Below are 20002 nucleotides of genomic sequence, written 5' to 3' on the forward strand. Positions count from 1 at the left end.
CATTTTTTCTGTATAAATGGGAGAATATTAAATCAGAATAACATTTCCTATTCATAGTTATAATTCGCCACACGGGGTCAGCCTGGTGTCTCTCAACGACGTCAGCGTTTTCTATCCTCTGATTGGTTGGTCAGATCTCTGAAACGTTACTTAGGGTATATTGAAAAGTTAATTTAAACATTTACTTATTTATTTTAAAAGAATATTGTCTAAACACAATATCACGTGGAATAACAGTCAGATAAAAATAAAATGTAAAATGTATTTTCCGCCTGTGCCTGGTCACGTGAGCACTTGACACAGCCAGCAACATGGCGACCTCCGGTGAGAATTGTGTCGCTAGCGTGAAGAGAAGACGCATCAAAGGTGGCTTAAAAGACGCCAAGTGTACAGACAGCAGCAGCAGAAAAAATGCAGCGCGAACAGTCGAAAGCACCAAGAAAGGAAAGAAACTCCAGTCGTTACAAACGGGGACTTTCTGGCTCACTCGTATTGCACTGCTGCGCTCCGTTGCCTTTATTTACTGTGAGTAGCATGCCGTCAAAAATATATGTGTCAGTTGTAGTTTACATCTACTTTTAAACGCACTGCATTGAAAGCATTGTCACGTTGCAGTTGGCAAAGAAAAAAAAAACATTGCTCTAATTCCTAATTTTCCTTTCATTTACTACTGTGTATGCCAGTTTAAAAAAATAAATGTTATTATATGAAAGGAAGTGGACATACAGTAATTCAACATGTGCTTAATAAGTGTTTTTAAACAATAATAAACAATTCAGCATTAAATGAGCTGTTTACTGATGCTTATGTCTAACTGGCTCACCCAAGGTCTTTTTTCATGTAGAGTTGAAAAGGTGAAGGTAGGAGACCCTTACAAAATATTTGGTGTTTAGAAGCAAGCAAGCACATTTATTTGCATAGCGCATTTCATACACAAGGTAACTCAATGGCCTTTACAGGATTTAAAACATTTAAATACCTGTATAAAGAAATAAACCACCTAAAACAAAGAAAAAAATAGTAGAAAATGTACAATTAAAGGTGTATCATGCAAGAAATACAATTGAAAAGTGGAAATATTCTAAAAAGTAGAAGAAAAAAGTTAAAGTTTTTAAACTTGATTTAATAACATTCACAATTGGCCTGACGTCACCTCTGTATGCAACTTATTCCATTTGTATGCAACATACAGTATTAGCTAAATGCTGCTTCACCATCTTTGCTTTCCTCTCTGCACTCCACTATTTGACCTGAGTCTGTTGATTCCAGAGCTTTGATGGGTTTGTATTCCATGAACATTTCTTTCATGTATTCAGGACCCAAACCATTTAGTGATTTATAGACCATTAACAGAACTTTAAAATCGATTCTAACTTTTTAATTTTGAATTGGAGTTATCTGCTCTGACCTCTTTGTTCTGGTCAGAACACAAGCAGCAGCATTCTGAATAAGATGTAGCTGATTAATGCTCTTTTTTTAGGGGAGCACTCAAAATTTGGCAATGCCAATTACAATTTTGTAAATTATGTTGCTTAGAAAATGGATGGATGGATTTTGCTAATAGAAGCAATGCAAGTTAGTGGGGACATTCTCTTAATCGTGGGAGCCACACAAGTACAAATAAAAAAGTAATATACCACCTTTATAGATTTTGGCTATCACCAAGTGAAAATATTTTCTTCAACTAAACCACAATCATCATGACATTCAGAAACATTTCCCATTTCTCTTTTTCCTGTAGTCGTGGCATTCAGTGTTGCTTACAACCAGAATAAACAGCTGATTGGTGAAAACGGCCTGATGCCTTGCAAGAGCTACCTCGATAGTGTCAAACGCTACGTGGAAGGAAAGATAGGCATGGCTGCTCTGGCGTACTCACCCTCCATCCTCTGGTTCTTGGACTGGAACAATATGGATGCCAACCTAGATGGCATTGCCCTGTTGGGGATGGCCCTCTCTGGTTTTGTTGTGGCGATGGGTATGGCCAATATGGTGATCATGGTGTCCTTGTGGGTGCTGTACCATTCATTGGTCAATGTGGGACAGTTGTGGTAAGTTTTGGATTCTCTCAAATTGTAAGGGGGACATATTATAGAAAATTGACTTTTTAATTGCTTGTATTTAAGATCTTGTATCACTATATTAACATTTTTTTTTAATTCTTCTGCAGGTACTCTTTTGGTAAGTTTACTTGATGGCGCCTCCACAGTTTATTGTCATTAAAACACTATTTTTGCTTCATTCAATACTATAACGCAAGTTATGGAAATTAAGAAAAGCTTGCTTTGTGGCACACAGGTTTGGATATATGATTTTTAATGATGGAATAATATTACAAAATGTACTATGTCATTTGTTGTGATATTATTAGGGCTCCAAAATGCTTGTATGTGATATAATAATTAGTAGCTACCTAGTAAAATGATAGTGGTTTCCTGAAGGATCACTTTATAGGTCGTAATCGATTACAGTAATTTTGTCAAATGCTCCTTTACCGTAATGGTAGGCTGTTTTTAGTCTTAGCTCTATATTTTGGCTATTGAGAGCTCCATAGAGTGTTTCTCTAACATGGGCCCTCTGACAGCTACTTCTGTTTGACCCAGTTTTTTTTTTATCTGCTTTATCCATATTTGGCAAAGACCACCCCGTTTCCTCTGATTGGTTGCATCCTTGTAGATAAAAAATATTGTGAGAGCACGGGTTTTTTATGTTGACAGGACTGTCTTGGGAGCCGAGAGGTAGGCATAGATCTCTGCTAGTGATGTAGTTTAGCTTGAAAAATTTGAATGATCTGATTTAAGTCTTAGGCAGAAAAATGTCTCGATCTCAAGAGTGTGGATGATTTCAATTCATATTTCACACATTTACTCAGGTATCAGTCAATATTACATCCCAAATAGTCGCTAAATATATTCTCTTTAACTGAACTACAGAAAGCATCTGTACAGAGTGTTTTTTTATGAGAGAGAAGTGCAGAGCATCGTCTCATCCACATTTTGAGATATTTTAAATACATCTATTGCCTTTACAGAGGTAATTGCTAATAGCTGAAATTCCTTTTGTTTATCCAGGCTGGGAGAGTCAGCTGTTGGAAACAGGATTCCTGGCCATTTTCCTGTGTCCATTGTGGACTCTGTCTCAAGTACCCCGCCGTTGCCCCCCGTCCCTCATCTCCATCTGGACTTTCAGGTGGCTTATTGTTCGCATCATGCTTGGAGCTGTGAGTGAAACTGTCCTCGCTTTCTCTCTTTTGACCACTAAATATATAGAGCACTACTGTTACACCTTCACAAATTTCACATGATCCAGTAGAAGAAATTACGTTTCTGTATTTCAGGGCCTGATTAAAATCAGAGGGGACAAATGTTGGAGAGACCTCACCTGCATGGATTATCACTATGAGGTAGACTGATTTGCATGGCTGTGATAAATAGTATCAGGATAGATGAGTGAAATTGGACTGCCCACCCTAGTATAGAGCTCGTGATGTCACCATTTTCACAGCGTCATATTGCCGGTCAAACAGACCTGCTCAGCATTGTGGGTGACATTGAACTGGAGGAGAATATTTACGATACCCGAGACTTGTTGTGCTGTTGGTTGTCACAACAGACGAGACAGATATTCAAAGAGTTCATTCTATGGAATACCAGCTGAAAAGACCAGAAAATATCAATGGATTTCGGCAATTAAACGTGATGGATGGTGCCCAACTAAAATACACTCGCCTGTGTAGCGATCGCTTCATTCCAGGTAGGAATTCTCAGTCTCAAATTACCAAAAAGTATTTATAATGCCAAGTTGGCTCATTTTAGAACAATGCGTGTCGCAGAGGTTTACGGAGGTTAAGTGTGGTCACAATCACTTCCACGTACGTTCCATGGAGACGACTCCATCCACTTTTTAATTTTTTCTTCAATCATAGTTAATGAATGAGAGTTTGTGTAAAACCAGTGGTCATTTATTTAAATATTGGCATTTGTAATGAATACTAGGGGAAAAGATCGATGGATTCCGGCAAAGGTTAACGTGTCGCCGAACACACTACCGCGTTCACAAGCTGTCAAAACTGTCACTATGTGGGATTGATTCCTGGTTGAGAACAGATCCAGCAACAAAGTATTCATCTGCGTCCAGACATTTATACACTTTCAAACTTTTCTGTGTAAATCTCGGCGACTTACTCACCAGATCCATGTGTATATCCAGTTGTCCAAAACAAGAGGAAGCGAATTAACAGTCCAATTTCTTTTTCGGGTCCTCTATGCCGAGTTGATCTAATTTTCCCATGTACTGTCGTTTATTTTCACCTTCTAAATGTCTAACGGTATCCAACAAAACTCTGGGCGTCATGTTTCAAGACATATTTCCGTCTCATCTCCAACCGACTTAGCATTGAGCAATGCTTAGCTTGACCAGCAAGATGGCGAGGTAAACAAAAGTCATGTGATTTCATGACGTAGGTGTATGAGCTCTATTGTATTTGTATTTAGATTCCATTCTGAACGGTCTCAATCACATTGCAGACCCAGCCTGTTCCGAATCCCATGTCCTACTACATGCATCGCTCCCCCTGGTGGTTCCATCGCTTCGAGACTTTGTCCAACCACTTCATCGAACTCATTGTCCCCTTCTTCACCTTCCTGGGCAGGAGAATGTGCATCGTCAATGGTGTACTCCAGGTCCTGTTTCAGGTAGATTATTTGAGACACAAATACACTTTAGGACATTTAAAAAAAATGCTTTAATCAAGGGATAACTTTCGAAAAAATAATTCGTATGAGTGTTATGTCATCAATTAAAAAAAGAAAACTTACATCATCTGCCTCTCAGTTGTGAGGGCCCAGGTTCAAATCCAATCTCGCCTGTGTGGAATTTGCATGTTCTCCCTGTGCCTGCGTAGATTTTCTCCAGGTACTGCGGCTTCCCGCCCCACATCCTAAAAACCTCCACGTTAGCTTCATTGAAGATTCTATATTGCCCGCAAGTGTGAATGTGACTGATTGTTTGTGTACATGCAACCAGTTCAGGGTGTACCCCGCCTCTCACCCAGAGACACCTGGGATAAGCTCTAACACCCGCAACCCAAGTGACAATAAATGGTGTGGAAGATGAATGATATCAGTGGTTATGACAAATTGGCAGTGTACTAGGATGGAAGCCAATAAATCAAAACTGCTGGTAAGTGTTAATAACAACATTGAAAAATATGTGATGTGTATCTCACCAAACTATGGATTGTGCTGCTGTGTGTATTTTTGCGCATGTGCAGTGAGTTGGTCCTTTGTGAAAAATGTTTGAAACTGACTCTACGCCGATCTGATAAGTGTCAGTGATAATTAGGATTTTATGATGATTGCCTGATGTCAAAATTCCAGCCGAAAGACATGTACTCCGCTTCGGTGTCCAAAAGCTAATTTATTTTTAGCCTTGTGACCTGTCTTGTGGTGGAGTACTGTAACGATCAGATGGTCAAGTTTTTTTCCAATCTTGTCGGTGAAACAAGACGACAGTGACACGTTGGCTCTGTGGGACCATTGTTGATCATTCCTCCTCTGCTGTGTCTAGATAGTTCTGATATTGACCGGGAACCTCAGTTTCCTCAACTGGTTGACCATTGTTCCCAGTCTGGCCTGTTTTGATGATGCATCACTGGGCTTCTTGTTTCGCTCCAGAAGTGGAGCCAGAAAAACAGTACTTAAGATTCAGGATGAGGATAAAACTGGACGAACCCCTGAAGCAACTAAAGGTAATCATACTACTGTCGTTGGCACTGAGATAAAATGTTATCATAACCACTTTGTTTAAGTGATCACAAACACAAATATGATGTCAACTTGGACTACAACGCTTCTTAATGATTAACTGTGATGTGACAAGAAATACAGTAAACCGTCAGGGGGGTATTCCACAAGGTGGGCTATTTGAAAACTTCAATTTCTCCTCGAGATAAAGGAAACCGAATTATCTGGTCCAGAAGACTGGTAAGAAAAATTTTTAGTCACCATGGCAACATACTGAACTAAACCTACAAACTGGAAGTTATTGTAAGCTAAAATCTGAAGCAAAGTATGGTAATTAAATATATTTCTAATCTCCTATTCTGTTTTATTCATTTATGACACTCCTCTTCAGACTGGGCTCAGTCTTATTGAAGGGTGGGGAAAACCAGGTACGGTATACTCAGTTCTTTAATGAAGCATTTAAGGAGCGTTCACATAATCAGGAGTCCAGTAATATTTGTTTTATTTTAGCACTTTTTCCTAAAAATAGCTTAAATAAATGGATCTGTCCATCTATCAATGTAAATGTGTGATTTTGTGACATTTGGGGAGTAAACCATGTGTTTATTTACCTCAATACATCCATCCATCAATTTTTTGAGCCGCTTATCCTCACAAGGGGCGTGGGAGTGCTGGAGCCTATCCCAGCTATCACCAGGCAGGAGGCAGGGTTCACCCTGAACTGGATGCCAGCCAATCGCAGGGCACATAGAGAGAAACAACAGTCGCACTCACAATCACACCTAGGGCCAATTTAAGAGTGTCCAATTAATGTTGGATGTTTTTGGGATGGGGGACGAAACCGGAGTACCCGGAGAAAACCCACACAGGCATGGGGAGAACATGCAAACTCCGCATGAATGGAGGTCCTCTGAAGTGTGTGGCCACCATGCCCATTTTTTTTATTTATTTTGGATTTATTTCTCGTGAAATGTTTTTTTTTTGGGGGGGGGGGTTGAATATTATTTACAGTTGAGCAGTGTTTATTGATTTTTAATAAATAATTCATTACATTTTGATTATAATTGTCATTTTAAAATAATAATTTTTCTAAAATAATTTTCCTCACATGATTTTAATTCTTATCTGTATAAACAAGTGCTTAATTTATTATCAATAAAAAAAAAATATCATTTTGCATGAAAACTTAATTTTACTTCACCTAGCACTTCTTTTGTCCAAGTGGAACTCTTATTATTATTTACCTTTTTGTTTTTAATTCATACACTGTACAAAGGTACGTTCTAATGTTTAATGTTGAATAAATACCAGTTGTTAAATGCCAATTGGTAGGTGATCAAACCTTAAATTAGATCAATCATTGTTCAGCAAAATATTCCTTGCATGTCTGAATCATGTTTTTTTTTGTAATTGTTTTAAACTTATAAGTATGTTTCTCTGAGCCTGAATTTCACCTCGATGAAACTCAGGCTTAAACATTTTTAATTTCATTTTATGCTTAAAACTGAATTGAAATGTTGTGTCAGTGGAACAAATCGTGCATTTAAACTTCAGCCTTCATGCATCAATTTTTTCCCTCGCCGTTTTTGTCCTTCTTTTGATTTATTTTGACGAAATATAGTTTCATAACCACTGTGCACCCAAATAGGCACCTCAGTTTTAAAAGGAAAAAAGTAACTTGACAGTTTCTGTCTGTTGCCATGGTGAAGAGACATCACAGCTCCATTAATGATGCCATTATGAGTTGATTGAACTAATTATGATCAGCTATTCTGGAACCAAATATTCAGTTTTCATATTGTGAAGACGTCAACTCAGAGCTCAAGTTTATACTAAGGGTGTGTTGAACATTCTTTTTGGACCACTCCTGGATGTATTTTTTTAGATACATTTGTTTTTAACTTTTATTTGAGCTTGCCTCTCTGTTTTTTTTTTTAAGGAATGCAGATTCGTCACATTGTCAATGTGTCTTTGGGCATTCTGATTGGGTGTCTGAGTGTTCCAGTGCTCATGAACCTCCTGAGTCCCAGACAGGTGATGAACACCTCATTTGACCCACTGCGCATCGTCAACACCTACGGGGCCTTTGGCAGGTAAATTCAGCAGTCATGGCGCAGCATTTAAAGATTGGAAGGAATTACTTCCTGAGCCAAAGTACAATTAAACGTCAGGTGTTTACTAATAGTTGGTGCCGTAGCGATTGGAGTAGAGATCCTTTCAAGACTCAGCTATCTACTTTTCCATTTCAATCTTTGTTCCCACTACCCCTTTCCAGCATTACCAAGGAGCGTACTGAGGTGATTTTTCAAGGCACTCTGAGTGAGGATCCCAAAAACCCAAAGGCAGTTTGGGAGGAATACCAATTCCTTTGTAAGCCAGGAGATCCGTACCGGCGGCCGTGTCTCATTTCCCCATATCATTATCGCCTGGACTGGCTCATGTGGTTTGCGGCCTTCCAGGTGAGATGATGAACAATAACACCTAACCATAAAAAGCTGTGGATTCCCTCTGTGATTTTAAAATCATGAATTATACCCGAACAAGCCTTTCCTCTAATACTTATATTTTTTATCAAATCTGTACAGGATATTTCTGTTCCTTCTTATGTCTTGGGATCAGAGTTCATTGCATCCTGAATGCATCCAAAGCCTTCTCGTGTTAGCCCCTTTTTTTACTCTTACTTTAAAATGACCATTTTCCCTTTTCCACACAGACCTACGAGCAAAGTGAATGGGTCATTCACATAGCAGGACGCCTGTTAGCCAATGATAGCACAGTCCTGTCGCTGCTGGACCACAACCCCTTCCAGGACAGAGGCATCCCCAGGTAGGAGTGTACATACAGATTGTGGGAGTATGTTCATTCATAGTATTATCTAATCATTCTTGTAGCAGAATGATTGTTAAAAAAGGTTTCCAGATTTTAACTGTTGAAGACAATAGTCGGTCAGGGCCATAAATATTGCGACATTGACCCAACTACCTTGTTGCCTCTGAACACCACCACAATGGATTTTAAGTGAAACAAACAAGATGTGCTTTATCTTGGAGACTTTCTTTTTTAATTTAATGCCTTTTTACTGTACATCCAAATCAGATGAACCCTGTAAAGAGTACAAGTTTGTATATATGCCTACTACTTTTTATGGGGGAAAAAAAAATCCTTGAGTCTTTCACTTTTTAATACTTGGGTGCAAATCCTTTGCAGTTAATTGTAGCTTGAACTCTGCAACACACAAACATGACAAGGGGCTGGATTTTATCCCTTGTGATGCTCAGACTACAACAATCTTCAGATCGTGCATGTTCTTGGGTTGTTTTCCCTTAATGTTTTCGTGAACGGGTAAAGTGCATACTCAATAGGATTTAAGTCAGGTGAGCGACCAGGCTAATGTATAATATGCCACTTCTCTGCCTAAAAAAACCTGGTTGATCTCTTACTATGGTTCAGGTCATTGTCCATCTGCAGCGTTAAGGGTCATCCAATGTGTTCTTGAGTTTCTTGCTGTATATGAACAGTTGATATTGCCCGGAACACTTCAGCATTTATCCTGCTGCTTTTGTCAACAATCACATCATCAATAAATAAATGGGAAGATTGGCAGCCCACGGCATGACAATCACACCACTATGCTTTACTGATGAGTTGATCATGAGGTGCTGTTCAGACCCAAAAAAACATGGGAATTGTGTCACTGTCCCAAAATGTATGGACCTGACTGTATGTTGTCCATGACAATGTGCATTCAAGTCATAGTTAAACTGCTCAGGTATTTCTGCTGACAAGCATAAAAATGAAGATTAGTACTAACTTTCTCCATTTCCCAGGTGGGTTCGAGGAGAACATTTCAGATATAAGTTCAGCCAACCGGGCAGTACCAGTGCAGCCGAGGGTAAGTGGTGGCTGAGAAAACGCATTGGTGCCTACTTCCCTGCTGTGGACCTGGAGGCACTCAGGGGATACTTCCAGTCCAGGGACTGGCCCCACCCGCATATACCAACACAGAAGAATTGAGGACAACGGTGACATAGTGAGACACACACAGGACTATAGAGGTTAAGAGAGCTCATTAATACATTAAAACAAAGAACATAACTACATTTGTGTGTCTGAATTCGGTTGGGACCAACGTTAGCCATATGATCATCATGATGTGTCAGATTTTTGAAGTATGCCACTGCTTTTGACCAAAACGAAATGAGCAAACAAGTCACTCTGCTGCCTATATGATTGTTTATTCAACTCAGATGATTGACAATGTGATTTTAACGTTCTTCGAATATAGCCACGTTAAACAGCAAAATATGTTGCATACAATGGGAAAGAATGAACTGGAACCAAGCCAATCGCACCAGGGGCCTGTATAGGGGGATGCCACCCACTCCCCAAGAACCAGGACCCTCGGTCCAACTGAAGCGCCCTGAACAGTCTCAAATGGAGGGCCAACGGATTCCTTTTGCGTTTTCCGTCAAGCTCAGTACTGAAATACCAACATTGAGAAAGAAAACATTTTACTGTCAAGAATAATTATGTATATGCTTGTTCATCACAATTGGCTTGAGGAAGGTGACATTTACTGAATTTAATGTAACCACCATAAAGCATTTTATATGGACATCTGACTGTTTCAAGTCTTGCCTCCCCCTGTCATTTTATTTGATCAGCCTCGCGTGTGCTTAATGTTTCCAGAAGATACCTTCATCTTCTTCAGTAGTGTCATGAATTCAAATGTTTACAAAATGTGACTGTTGCACAAATAGGCAGCTGGCAAAAAAAAAAAAAAGTTAAAAGAAAGTTGTAGTAACAACGAAAGACCAATAGATGGTGTGAACGAATAGCATAAGACCGCAAACTACTGTACACAATAATTGATCACAATTTACCTCTGTGCAATTTCTTATGATGGCATTTTTTTCCAAAGCTTGAAACAAAAGCATGTACAGTGAATGATCCATGTCATACCAGTATTTATTTAGGGTATTTTCCTTCACAGCATATGTTCCAAGTACATCAGTAACATGCAGTGCGTCTTGTAGATGTTTTTCCTCAACCTTTTTATGGTGCTGGACAGCCTGCAAATTCTTTAGTGACCCTGAGAAAGAACTGAAAGTTTATGAAAACAATGTCTCAAGAATGCACTTGTGACATTGTTTTAATAAACAACCCCATGGGCAGCTGTTCAAAATTTCATGTCCTGTCTCCTGGAGCGACGCAGCCTTGACTTTGTTTAATATGTTACAATGATGCGTTTTCAATGCTAAATTAGGAGCTAAAGCAAGCTGTGCCACCGAAGACTTACTTGTTTTTTTATATATATTAAATGGAGTTTATGCATAATGCTGATCAACGTCAGGGTACACACAGTTACCCCCAATTTCCCTCAACTATCTATGCCAACGACGTACAGTGACAGGAAGAACATGTTATTTCACTAAATGGGAGGTAGGTATCTCTGTCATCCACTCTGTAACATTTTGTTTTGGTGGTGTGCAGTAGAGGTATTATGTCGTGAAATGTTGTATATGTGGATTTGCTTAATAAAGGTTGGGAAACATTCGCCTGAAAGCACTCGTCAGCGATCCCCCAATGGCACGCTGTCATGTGAGAGATCAAGGTGGGCAGCAGAAAATTACATTTAATTTGATTTATTACATTTACGATTTGGCAGCTGGAAAGCGTTGGCCTCATGGTTCAAAAGTCCTGGATTCAATCCCGGACCCGCCTGTGTGGAGTTTGCACGTTCTCCCCGTGCCTGTGTGGGTTTTCTTCAGGGACTCCGGTTTCCTCCCACTTCCCCAAAATTTCCAACATTTATTGGACATTCTAAATTACCCCGAGGTGTGATTGTGAGTGCGGCTGTTTGTCCCTATGAGCCCTGCAATTGGCTGGCAACCAGTTCAGGGTGAACCCCGCCTTCTTCCCATTGACAGTTGGGATAGGCTCCCGCACTCCCAATGACCCTTGTGAGGATAAGCGGCTAAGAACATTGATGGATGGATGGACATTTATGAGTTGCTGTAAAATTTAGAGCCGTTATCTTGTTCAACTCTGCCAGCGAACAATAAAATACTCTTCCACTAGATGGCGGAGTATACATGAATGTGTGCAATCAACTTGTGGTACAGTATCTTTTGTTTTTCTTTATGGCGCCTCCTGTACTGTATATAGAGGTAATGTAAAAATGCGCCTTGGCTGGATAAACGTCGGGACTAAATTGTTGTAGAATAAGCGACACTACACACAGCAAATCCACGCACGTAGTTGCTTGAAACAGTCAAGCGGGAGCATGCCTGCAGCTGTTCATGCCACTCAGCAGCAAGAGGGAAGGGAGAGAGCTGTTTACGTTGAGAAGCACATCCTTCAGTTACAGTCGCTGACAAGTATTGGTAAATGTTTTTTTTTTTGTTTTTTTTTTAATTCAAAACCATTTTTTGTTCGGTCACGCGGGTCGGCCGGAATGATTTTGGGTGCGAGGGTGAACTTCAGTGTCCTCTTGCTTCCAACAAGCTTGAACTCAATCAGGACTGTGTACTGTATTTTACATCCTCGATTTTAACGCAGTTTTTTCTTTTTTTGTCACTCTCACCACATGCTGCTAGCGCCGATTGTTAGCCGAGCCATGTCCAGGAAAAAGACGCTGAAGGGCAAAAGAACCTCCAAGAGTCCCAAAGGGTCGCCGAGCAGCGGGAGGACAGGGAAAGGTCTGGCCGCAGGTGCGTCGCCGACTTGCGGACTAGTTTACCCCAGCAGAGCGTCCATCAGCAGCAGCGGGGAGTTCTACGACATCGCTTTCAAGGTGAGCGTCCATTGAATTCATTGCCTATTTACGCGTGCGGCCACTAGATCGGCAAAACTTTACCAATTGCGTCTACTTTTGTTCGTCAGTTCAGTCGGTAAAGTTTTCTTTAAAGGTCCCCTTCCATTATCATCTTTTTCCCCCTCATACACGTTTTGAAGTTTGAATGCAAAGCCCTTTGAATACTAAACCCACTTGCAAACCTCGGGAATTGATTTCGCCATGAGTGTTGTGTATTTTTGGTAATTATATTCATAAATGGCTACGTTCATACTGTAGGGGATAATTGCCAATTCAATTTAATTTTTTTTTTTTTGTTAAAGGGGAATTCCAGTGCTTTGCATGAACAATGTATCCAATAGGTCATGTAGTATGTACTCTATTTTGACAATGTGATGTTAAATCCTCTCTCATTTAATAGTGTTTTGAGAAGATTATTATCGACAATTCCGAATTTTCAGGGGCGCTGCCATTTTCGCGAGTCACTTGTCTAACGTGCGCGGATGTGACGTGTAAGGTGAGCACCAAAGGCTCGGTTACATTGCATTACATTCTTCGGACGGAATGACGCTGGAGTCTGACTACTCGGAGGGCTACGCGCGGGACGTAAGTGCATGTGTAAACAAAGGCTCCTGGAACTCCACAGAGAGAGAGGATTTAACATCACATTGTCAAAATAGAGTACATATTACATGACCTATTGGATACATTGTTCATGCAAAGCACTGGAATTCCCCTTTAAATCTGATCTTTTTATGTCGACATTGACATTCCAAAAACAAAAGTGATTTGTACTGTGGACAAAATGTGTCCATGATGTCACACGCATCCGCACAACTGTGAGGAGAGCGTGTTCAAGGAAGTAAATGCAGGCCCTCGCGTCGGGTCACATCATGAATCATTTGTGGCAACTTCAAGGATTCCGTGTAGCCGAAGCCAACATTTTGTTATATTTATCAGTTCCAAAGATTCCTCTTTTCGCCATTGATTTATTTGCTGCTTTGGCTTTTGATGACTTCTAAGTCAGATGAGCGCAACGCGAATGTCCATATTGCACTCCCATAGGATACATATCCGATTTATGCATGAGTAGCGGCTGCCGGTATCAGAAACCGCCATCTCTGACAATCCCGATTGTTGTGGTTATATTGAGTGTAGTGTACTCTGATAACACACAAAACCGCACACATAAACATACCAGTTCGGTACTGTTTGCTTGAATAGGGGCCAAGCTGGCCAGTGCCACACCAGATCCTGGAAAAACAGTCTTGCTGTTCTGCATTCATGCACACCCCCACCACTTTTAAGACTAGCCTGAACTCGTATTCCCTGCATCTCCTGATTTTTCAGTGAGTCAGACAGACATTAGCGTTGCTCAGTCCCTGCAGTGGTTCTAGTCTACTGAATGCAATTTTAGGCCATCTGTCCTGGAAGGGCAGTTTTTCCAGTGCTTTTAATGGGTGTCGTTACATTGTGCACATGGACATCAAATAAGAAAGTTTATTACCAACACTGCAACCTAACCACACAAAACATAATGTCAGGTACAGTATTTAACAAGATTTGCTCTCTTTTTCACTTTTTTTTTTTTTTGCCTGTGTCTTAGGTGATGCTTGTGGGAGATTCAGGTGTTGGAAAGACCTGTTTGCTGGTACGCTTCAAAGATGGAGCCTTTCTAGCCGGAAGCTTCATCTCGACCGTGGGCATTGACTTCAGGGTAAGTTCCCATAAACTCAGTGGGCTGAACCAGTAAAGTCCTGTAGAATAGTGGCTGCCATTATTTTAGCTGCAAATGAAAGCCAACTTCATATCTTCTTCGCGTTTCAGTACTTAGTCAGTATAACGTTGAGATGTCCTCACACTTTTGTTTGCAATGTATCTTATGTGGGGTGTTGTAATTTTTTGCAGCGTTATGCCATGTCCACAATGTTTTTAAGGCTAATAAATTAATGACTTTTCTCAACTGTTTCCTATAACTGAATATATGACAGGAGGGAGGTACAATACCAGTTAAAAGTGGGCTCACTTGTTTCAGTTAGTGGCTATAAGCAGTGACCTTTTTCAATCTTACTTTCGTGTCCTGCCCCCACCATGTCCTCCATTCTTGTGCCAGATTCCTAATACTGAAATTGCAGAATCATTCACAGGGGGCATTGTTGCATGAGGAAATATCATCCATGGTCCATTGATACGGTCATCCAATGTATCATTGTTTAGTTTAACAAGGTTAACACAGAGTTTATGGCTGCATATATATAAAAAAAAAAAAAACAGCTACTGCATATAACAGCACTAATATATGACGTCCCACTGCAAAGCATGTAACATCGGTCCTGCTTGTCATTTGTAATGTTCCCAATCATCTCCACAATGCTTACAACAAATTGTAGCACACAAAATATCCACATAGTTCAGAATATACCTTACGACAATAGACTTGTGCTTCAGTAATTACATAATCTTCAAACCCAAATGAAGCCTCTTCACATGCTGTGTAAGCACTCAAGTCATTTAATCTATAATAGGATGTTTTGGCGTTTTCTCTCGTTCAGCTCCTTTTCTTCCAAAAAGTGATTACTAAATCCCTGAACCAAAAGCGATAGGACTTCGGAAAATGAAAAGTGTATATATATATATATATTTTTTTTATTTTATTTTTGTCTGAGTGCAGGAGAGAGCAAAACAAAGTTCAAGTTTGACTATTTGGAAGTTGACCTTTTACATAATGACAGAGGGGACGGGAAAGCCTCATTGAATTAGTTTTTCTATTTATTGTTCCCTGAAAGATATATGTGGTCACCAAATTTGCTCTGGCGAAGGCATTTGAACACCACAGCTAACAGCGCCGATAAAACTGACACCACTGAAAGCTTATTTTAGATTGTTGCTAAATTGTCTTAATGAAATAAACAATCAGCCTAAGTACAGAATTTAAACTGAAGTTAAATGGCAATGTTAACCATCTTTAAACATGGCTCTTCGTCTCTCTCTTTTTTTTTTTTATTACTGAAACTTCAAAAAATGTTTTCAGCATTACATCAATAGCAATTACAAGCAGGAAAAGTCAGACTAGAGAATAGAATAGTGCATGTTTTTGGTCCTTGAGTTGAAAACTGAGTCATGGCAACTGCATATTGCGTATTCAGACTCCAAGAGACTGTGATGATTCCTTCTAAACCAGATATTTATGCCTGACTGTTCACATTGTTATTCATACCAGGTGGGAATTTACTTTTTTTTTCTATACTCATGATAATCCCTCAAGGGGAAATTCAACTCACACACTGCAGTACATTACATGGAGTACAAATACATGGAAGAAAGAATACACATGCAGACATGTCAGGAGAGACGTCAGAGTGAAGGACATACAAATATTACCTTGCTCAAAGGCACTTCAACAGCAGCCGAGAAGCAGACTTTACAACAGCTAGTTGGCAATTTTACAGTTCTCCGTACTCTGCAGCAGGAGTCTTTTGGATTTAATTATTCATCCACAGTGGTGGTGACTACACGGTGTGCATTTGTGTGTGTGTGTGTGTGTGTGTGTGTATGTATATATACCGTGTTAGGTATTTAATGGAGTTGAATATTTTCCGCTCTTAAAGATATTGAGGGATCCACTTCATTCAAGAGAACTAAACAATTTTGCCAGTTTAGATCATGAATACATCACTATCTTTATACGTATTCAAATGAATTAAACTTAAAAAAGGAACAAGACGACATACAGTATATTAAGCATCAAAATAATTTAGTTACTCTGTCTGCATGTTCCCCTCCTGTGGTGTCAACTAAAAATAAACCAAGCAGACAGATGTGCTAAGGAAAATGATCAAGAACAGTCATCCTAATAAGACTGGATAGGACAAGATCACTAGTGAGGAGCTTATTTCTTCCCGTCTTACATAACCCACCTAATTCTTACACCGTCTCATTAATTCTCCGTAGTTTGTTTTTTGTGGTACAGCATTACAGTTTTGGGGCCCATAAGTAAGTAGTTCCACTAATGTAGTGATTTCGGTTTCCATTGTTCATTTCGTGTGGCCGGCAAACAATCAAAATTACCCACGTGTGCGATTATGTAGGCAGGCGCATCTCTTTGGTCGCTCCTTTTTCCTTGTGCAATGCACGGCACCTTTGTTGAGCAAGTAACCATGACAACCCAGCAACACAATGAATATGTCGCCACATCATTCAGCATATTTTGTTGATTTGGCCGACAGATGCCTCACAGTTTTTTGTAGCTTCATGGGCAAGGGTCATCAGTTGAGAAAGGAAAATGCGCTGGCAATGTTGCAGACAGTGAGCGAGCTGGGACTAAAATTAGCCTGTCTTGGGGTCCTTTTGTTAATATTCACGGCAGTTTGCTTTGCTTTACAACTCTCTCAGTTGACTGCACTCAGTATTGGAAGCATTCCAATTCAATCACAGTTGCCCGCTGAAGGATGCCAGGCTTCTGCAGCAAGACAAGGTTCAAATCCTGATCTAAACTCCAGACATGTTCGAGATGGGAAAAATATTTTGCATACACTGGGACGGATGGTTTAAACAGAAACACAGGTAGTATTAGCTCCGCCCAGTGAAATATAATAGAACCTGACTACTTGATATGGAATCATGTGAAAGACAACCACAACTATGTTTAGACAAAGCACTAAAAATTTCTGTGTCGGGTTCTTGGCAGGATCTTTTCAGCAAAATATTTTCACTTTGGAGCGATGACAGTGTTTAGTGCACTTGGGGGGGGGCGGGGGGGGGCGTTTTTTTGTTTGACATTGAACGTGGAAACACATTTGATCAAGATAGTCAATAAAGTGTTGATTAGTTCTATATTGAAGCTCTTGAGGCTAAATCGAGGGCAGGACTCGGTTGCAACCAGCAGATGTGTGGATGGTTTACTCTCAGCTACTTTGCCCTCTGAAGATCACCCATATGATATATCTGTGCACGGTGAGAGCTGTGCATAAATGTACACATACTTTGCATGGAAATGCATTTATGTATGGTTTACAGACTTTTTTTGAGTGTAAACACACTTGATAAATCAACGCACAGGGAACGGTTTTTAACTGTGGAAAAAATGCATATATCCCCTGACAAAGATTTTTGTTCACATCACTGCCAGTGTCGGGCGGAATCCTGAGATCTCCAAAACCTCCATTTTGCAGGAACCCTTGACCCTTATTCTTGCTTGACAGTGATGATATCATAAAAGCAGGGGAAGTTTCAGGTCGTACAATATTCCTATCTGTTTTTTGCTAGGCACATGCACCGTTTCTCATACTGTATTGTTTCGTGAACATTTATTTAATTTTTGTATTTTGCTTACTAACAAACAACACACCTACAAAATACCTGTCGTAATACCTCTCACCTTCATGTTAACTTGCTCGGTGGAAGTTTTTTTTTTTTTTTTTTTTTTTTAATTCAAAGAAATTTAATAAAATGGCCAAAATGTGCCTTCCTTATCATAAATAAACACAAACCTTACTGTGAACCTTCAAGCTGCTACTGTCACTCCCAAAAGATGAGAATTTACCTTTTGGGATTTATTGTTGTTTGCGTGGAGGTGATGCCGGAAAAGAAATCAAAAGAATAGCGCTCCAATTTAAAGATAACAGTGTAAGAGTGAGACATTTTCTGGCACAGACTCCCAAAGATGCCCGATGATACGTGCGTGTTTGTGTGTGTGTGTGTTTGTGTGTGTGTGTGTGCGTGTGTGTGTGTGCGTGTGTGTGTGTGTGTGTGTGTGTCAGTGCACGCGCAAGACTGCAGTGAAGATTTGTTTGATGAATGAATTTTCTGTTTTTATTGATTGAATGGAGTACGTCCCGGTCGCTTGTCATAGCAACATATTCAACTCTCTCGATTTCAAGTTAACGTAAAGTAGTTGTTTTTAAAAGCTGGGAAAATGAAATTTAAAAATGCCAAACCTATCCACTGAGAAAATGTCAATTTGATTTTTGTTGATGCAACTCATCTCCTTTTTTGCTTGTGTGCCTTCCTCTTCTCGTGATGTCTTAAAAGGCTAAGGTAAAGCCTGAAGTCAATCTGATGGCGAGCTTCTAAAAATGAAAATGCCGGGGAAGATGACAAATAGTGTGACAAAAAAAGAACTCCGCCATGTCAAACATTTACCAGAGAAATAACTAGTCTGCACCTACAAAAACCCCGTCTGTAAGAGTGAGATTAAAACACTGCATCAATGAGAAAATTAGACCATGGCCATTGACTACTTTATTATTTAAGATCCTGAACAGACTGAATTTGAAGTCGCCACTTTAATCCACTTAGACTGTCATATTCTTAGTCCTGCTGTACTTAGAATTGATGGAACACACCCAACTTCTTTTTTTTTTTTTTAATCAGCATTTGAGAATGGCAGTAGCTGGCAGGATGTACCATTTATATTACGTGATACAACAAACAAGAAGCATCTTTCTTTCTTTCTTCCTCTCTTTCCTGAGACTAATGTGATATAACAAGCAGACAAAAATTGACAATGTTCATTCACATCCAAATAGTCTTTGCCATTTGTACCACTACTGCAGCAGCACTCTTGACAGACAGTGATGGGAAAGCTCATTTTCAAAGATCAGTTCACTGGTCCAAAAAGGAGCTACTTTAATACATAACTCAAAACTTTGAAGTTTGTAAGTTCACGGTTCCAAAGATGAACTAGTTCATAGTTCTTCTTTTTGTCGTTGTTATTGTTGTGTTCCAATATGTTTGATGCCTTTCCTCATTTGTTGCCACCCATTTATTCCATGCTAGCAGCCAGCTGCATGTTTCACTCTACAATCTCAAAAACTTGAGGAAAAAAAAAGAAAAACTTGCTTGAATAGTGTTTTTTTTGAATGAGAAATTAAAACAAAAAACTGTTTTTTTTTTCTTTCCTAATGGAAAAACAAAAACAGGTATTACTTGACCGATGCTAAAATGACTGATAACCTCCCACTCCTTGCAGCTCTGGCTAGTTATATCCACAAAATATATGATCTCATATATTCTTATATTATAAAGCCAAATAAATTCCATATGATGGTGAGGAGTGTTTTACCTACAGGATTCTGACACAAATAATTTTCCTGGTAATTCAATTTAATGAGTAGGGGTGGGCGGCGTTTGGAATACTGCAAGTATTTGATCATTACAATTAGGATGGGAGCTGTAAAATTTGAAAATGACATCAACACACCACTGAAAATAATTTCCTTTGTGTTGAAGCTGTCTCAAGTTTGTATCTCGCCAAGGTTTGTAGGTCGTACTCACCTCTTAGGTAACAATCTGAAATACAAAAAGTAGATTGACTATATCAACCATCATTCAGCATTGTGATTCAAATCAAGTCCACACTATGTTAAGAAAATGTTATGGCATCCATTCAATTTCAGAGAGGTACGTGAAAATTAGTGACCAAAAGTCATCTATATTATTATTACACTCGTAGTGTGTGTAG

At 39.6% G+C, this 20002-nt stretch overlaps 2 protein-coding genes across 5 annotated transcripts in view; both read left to right on the forward strand.

The window, feature by feature from the left end:
* The first annotated feature begins 297 nt into the window (after positions 1-297).
* Positions 298-11300, forward strand: lmf1 (lipase maturation factor 1). Of its 2 annotated transcripts, XM_061809903.1 has the most exons (11): positions 298-525; positions 1742-2051; positions 2171-2181; positions 3072-3220; positions 3338-3403; positions 4527-4694; positions 5569-5749; positions 7684-7837; positions 8020-8203; positions 8458-8570; positions 9572-11300. In XM_061809903.1, exons 1-11 carry the CDS (start codon positions 312-314, stop codon positions 9756-9758), a joined length of 1737 nt encoding a protein of 578 aa, XP_061665887.1. In that variant the 5' UTR covers positions 298-311; the 3' UTR covers positions 9759-11300. The 2 variants fall into 2 exon arrangements, with proteins under 2 accessions (XP_061665887.1, XP_061665888.1); XM_061809904.1 differs by lacking the exons at positions 298-525; positions 1742-2051; positions 2171-2181 and adding an exon at positions 2324-2738.
* Positions 11301-11724: 424 nt separating this feature from the next.
* Positions 11725-20002, forward strand: part of LOC133495359 (ras-related protein Rab-26) — a 49586-nt gene continuing 41308 nt past the window's right edge. The window contains exons 1-3 of one of the 3 annotated variants that reach the window (XM_061809908.1): positions 11725-12130; positions 12344-12540; positions 14147-14257. In XM_061809908.1, coding sequence (XP_061665892.1) covers positions 12031-12130; positions 12344-12540; positions 14147-14257 — 408 coding nt within the window. In that variant the 5' untranslated portion in view covers positions 11725-12030. The remainder of the gene's footprint in view (positions 12131-12343; positions 12541-14146; positions 14258-20002) is intronic. The other 2 variants (XM_061809909.1, XM_061809907.1) reach the window with 2 other exon arrangements.

Source organism: Syngnathoides biaculeatus, chromosome 22, assembly GCF_019802595.1.
Source record: "Syngnathoides biaculeatus isolate LvHL_M chromosome 22, ASM1980259v1, whole genome shotgun sequence".
Classification (NCBI taxonomy): Eukaryota; Metazoa; Chordata; class Actinopteri; order Syngnathiformes; family Syngnathidae; genus Syngnathoides; species Syngnathoides biaculeatus.

Excerpts from the sequence above, each read along its gene's own strand:
- lmf1 (XM_061809903.1), top strand. The coding sequence starts at position 312 with ATGGCGACCTCCGGTGAGAATTGTGTCGCTAGCGTGAAGAGAAGACGC. Across the intron at positions 4,695-5,568 it reads TACTCCAGGTCCTGTTTCAG|ATAGTTCTGATATTGACCGG; the intron begins GTAGATTATTTG and ends TGCTGTGTCTAG. Across the intron at positions 5,750-7,683 it reads AACCCCTGAAGCAACTAAAG|GAATGCAGATTCGTCACATT; the intron begins GTAATCATACTA and ends TTTTTTTTTAAG.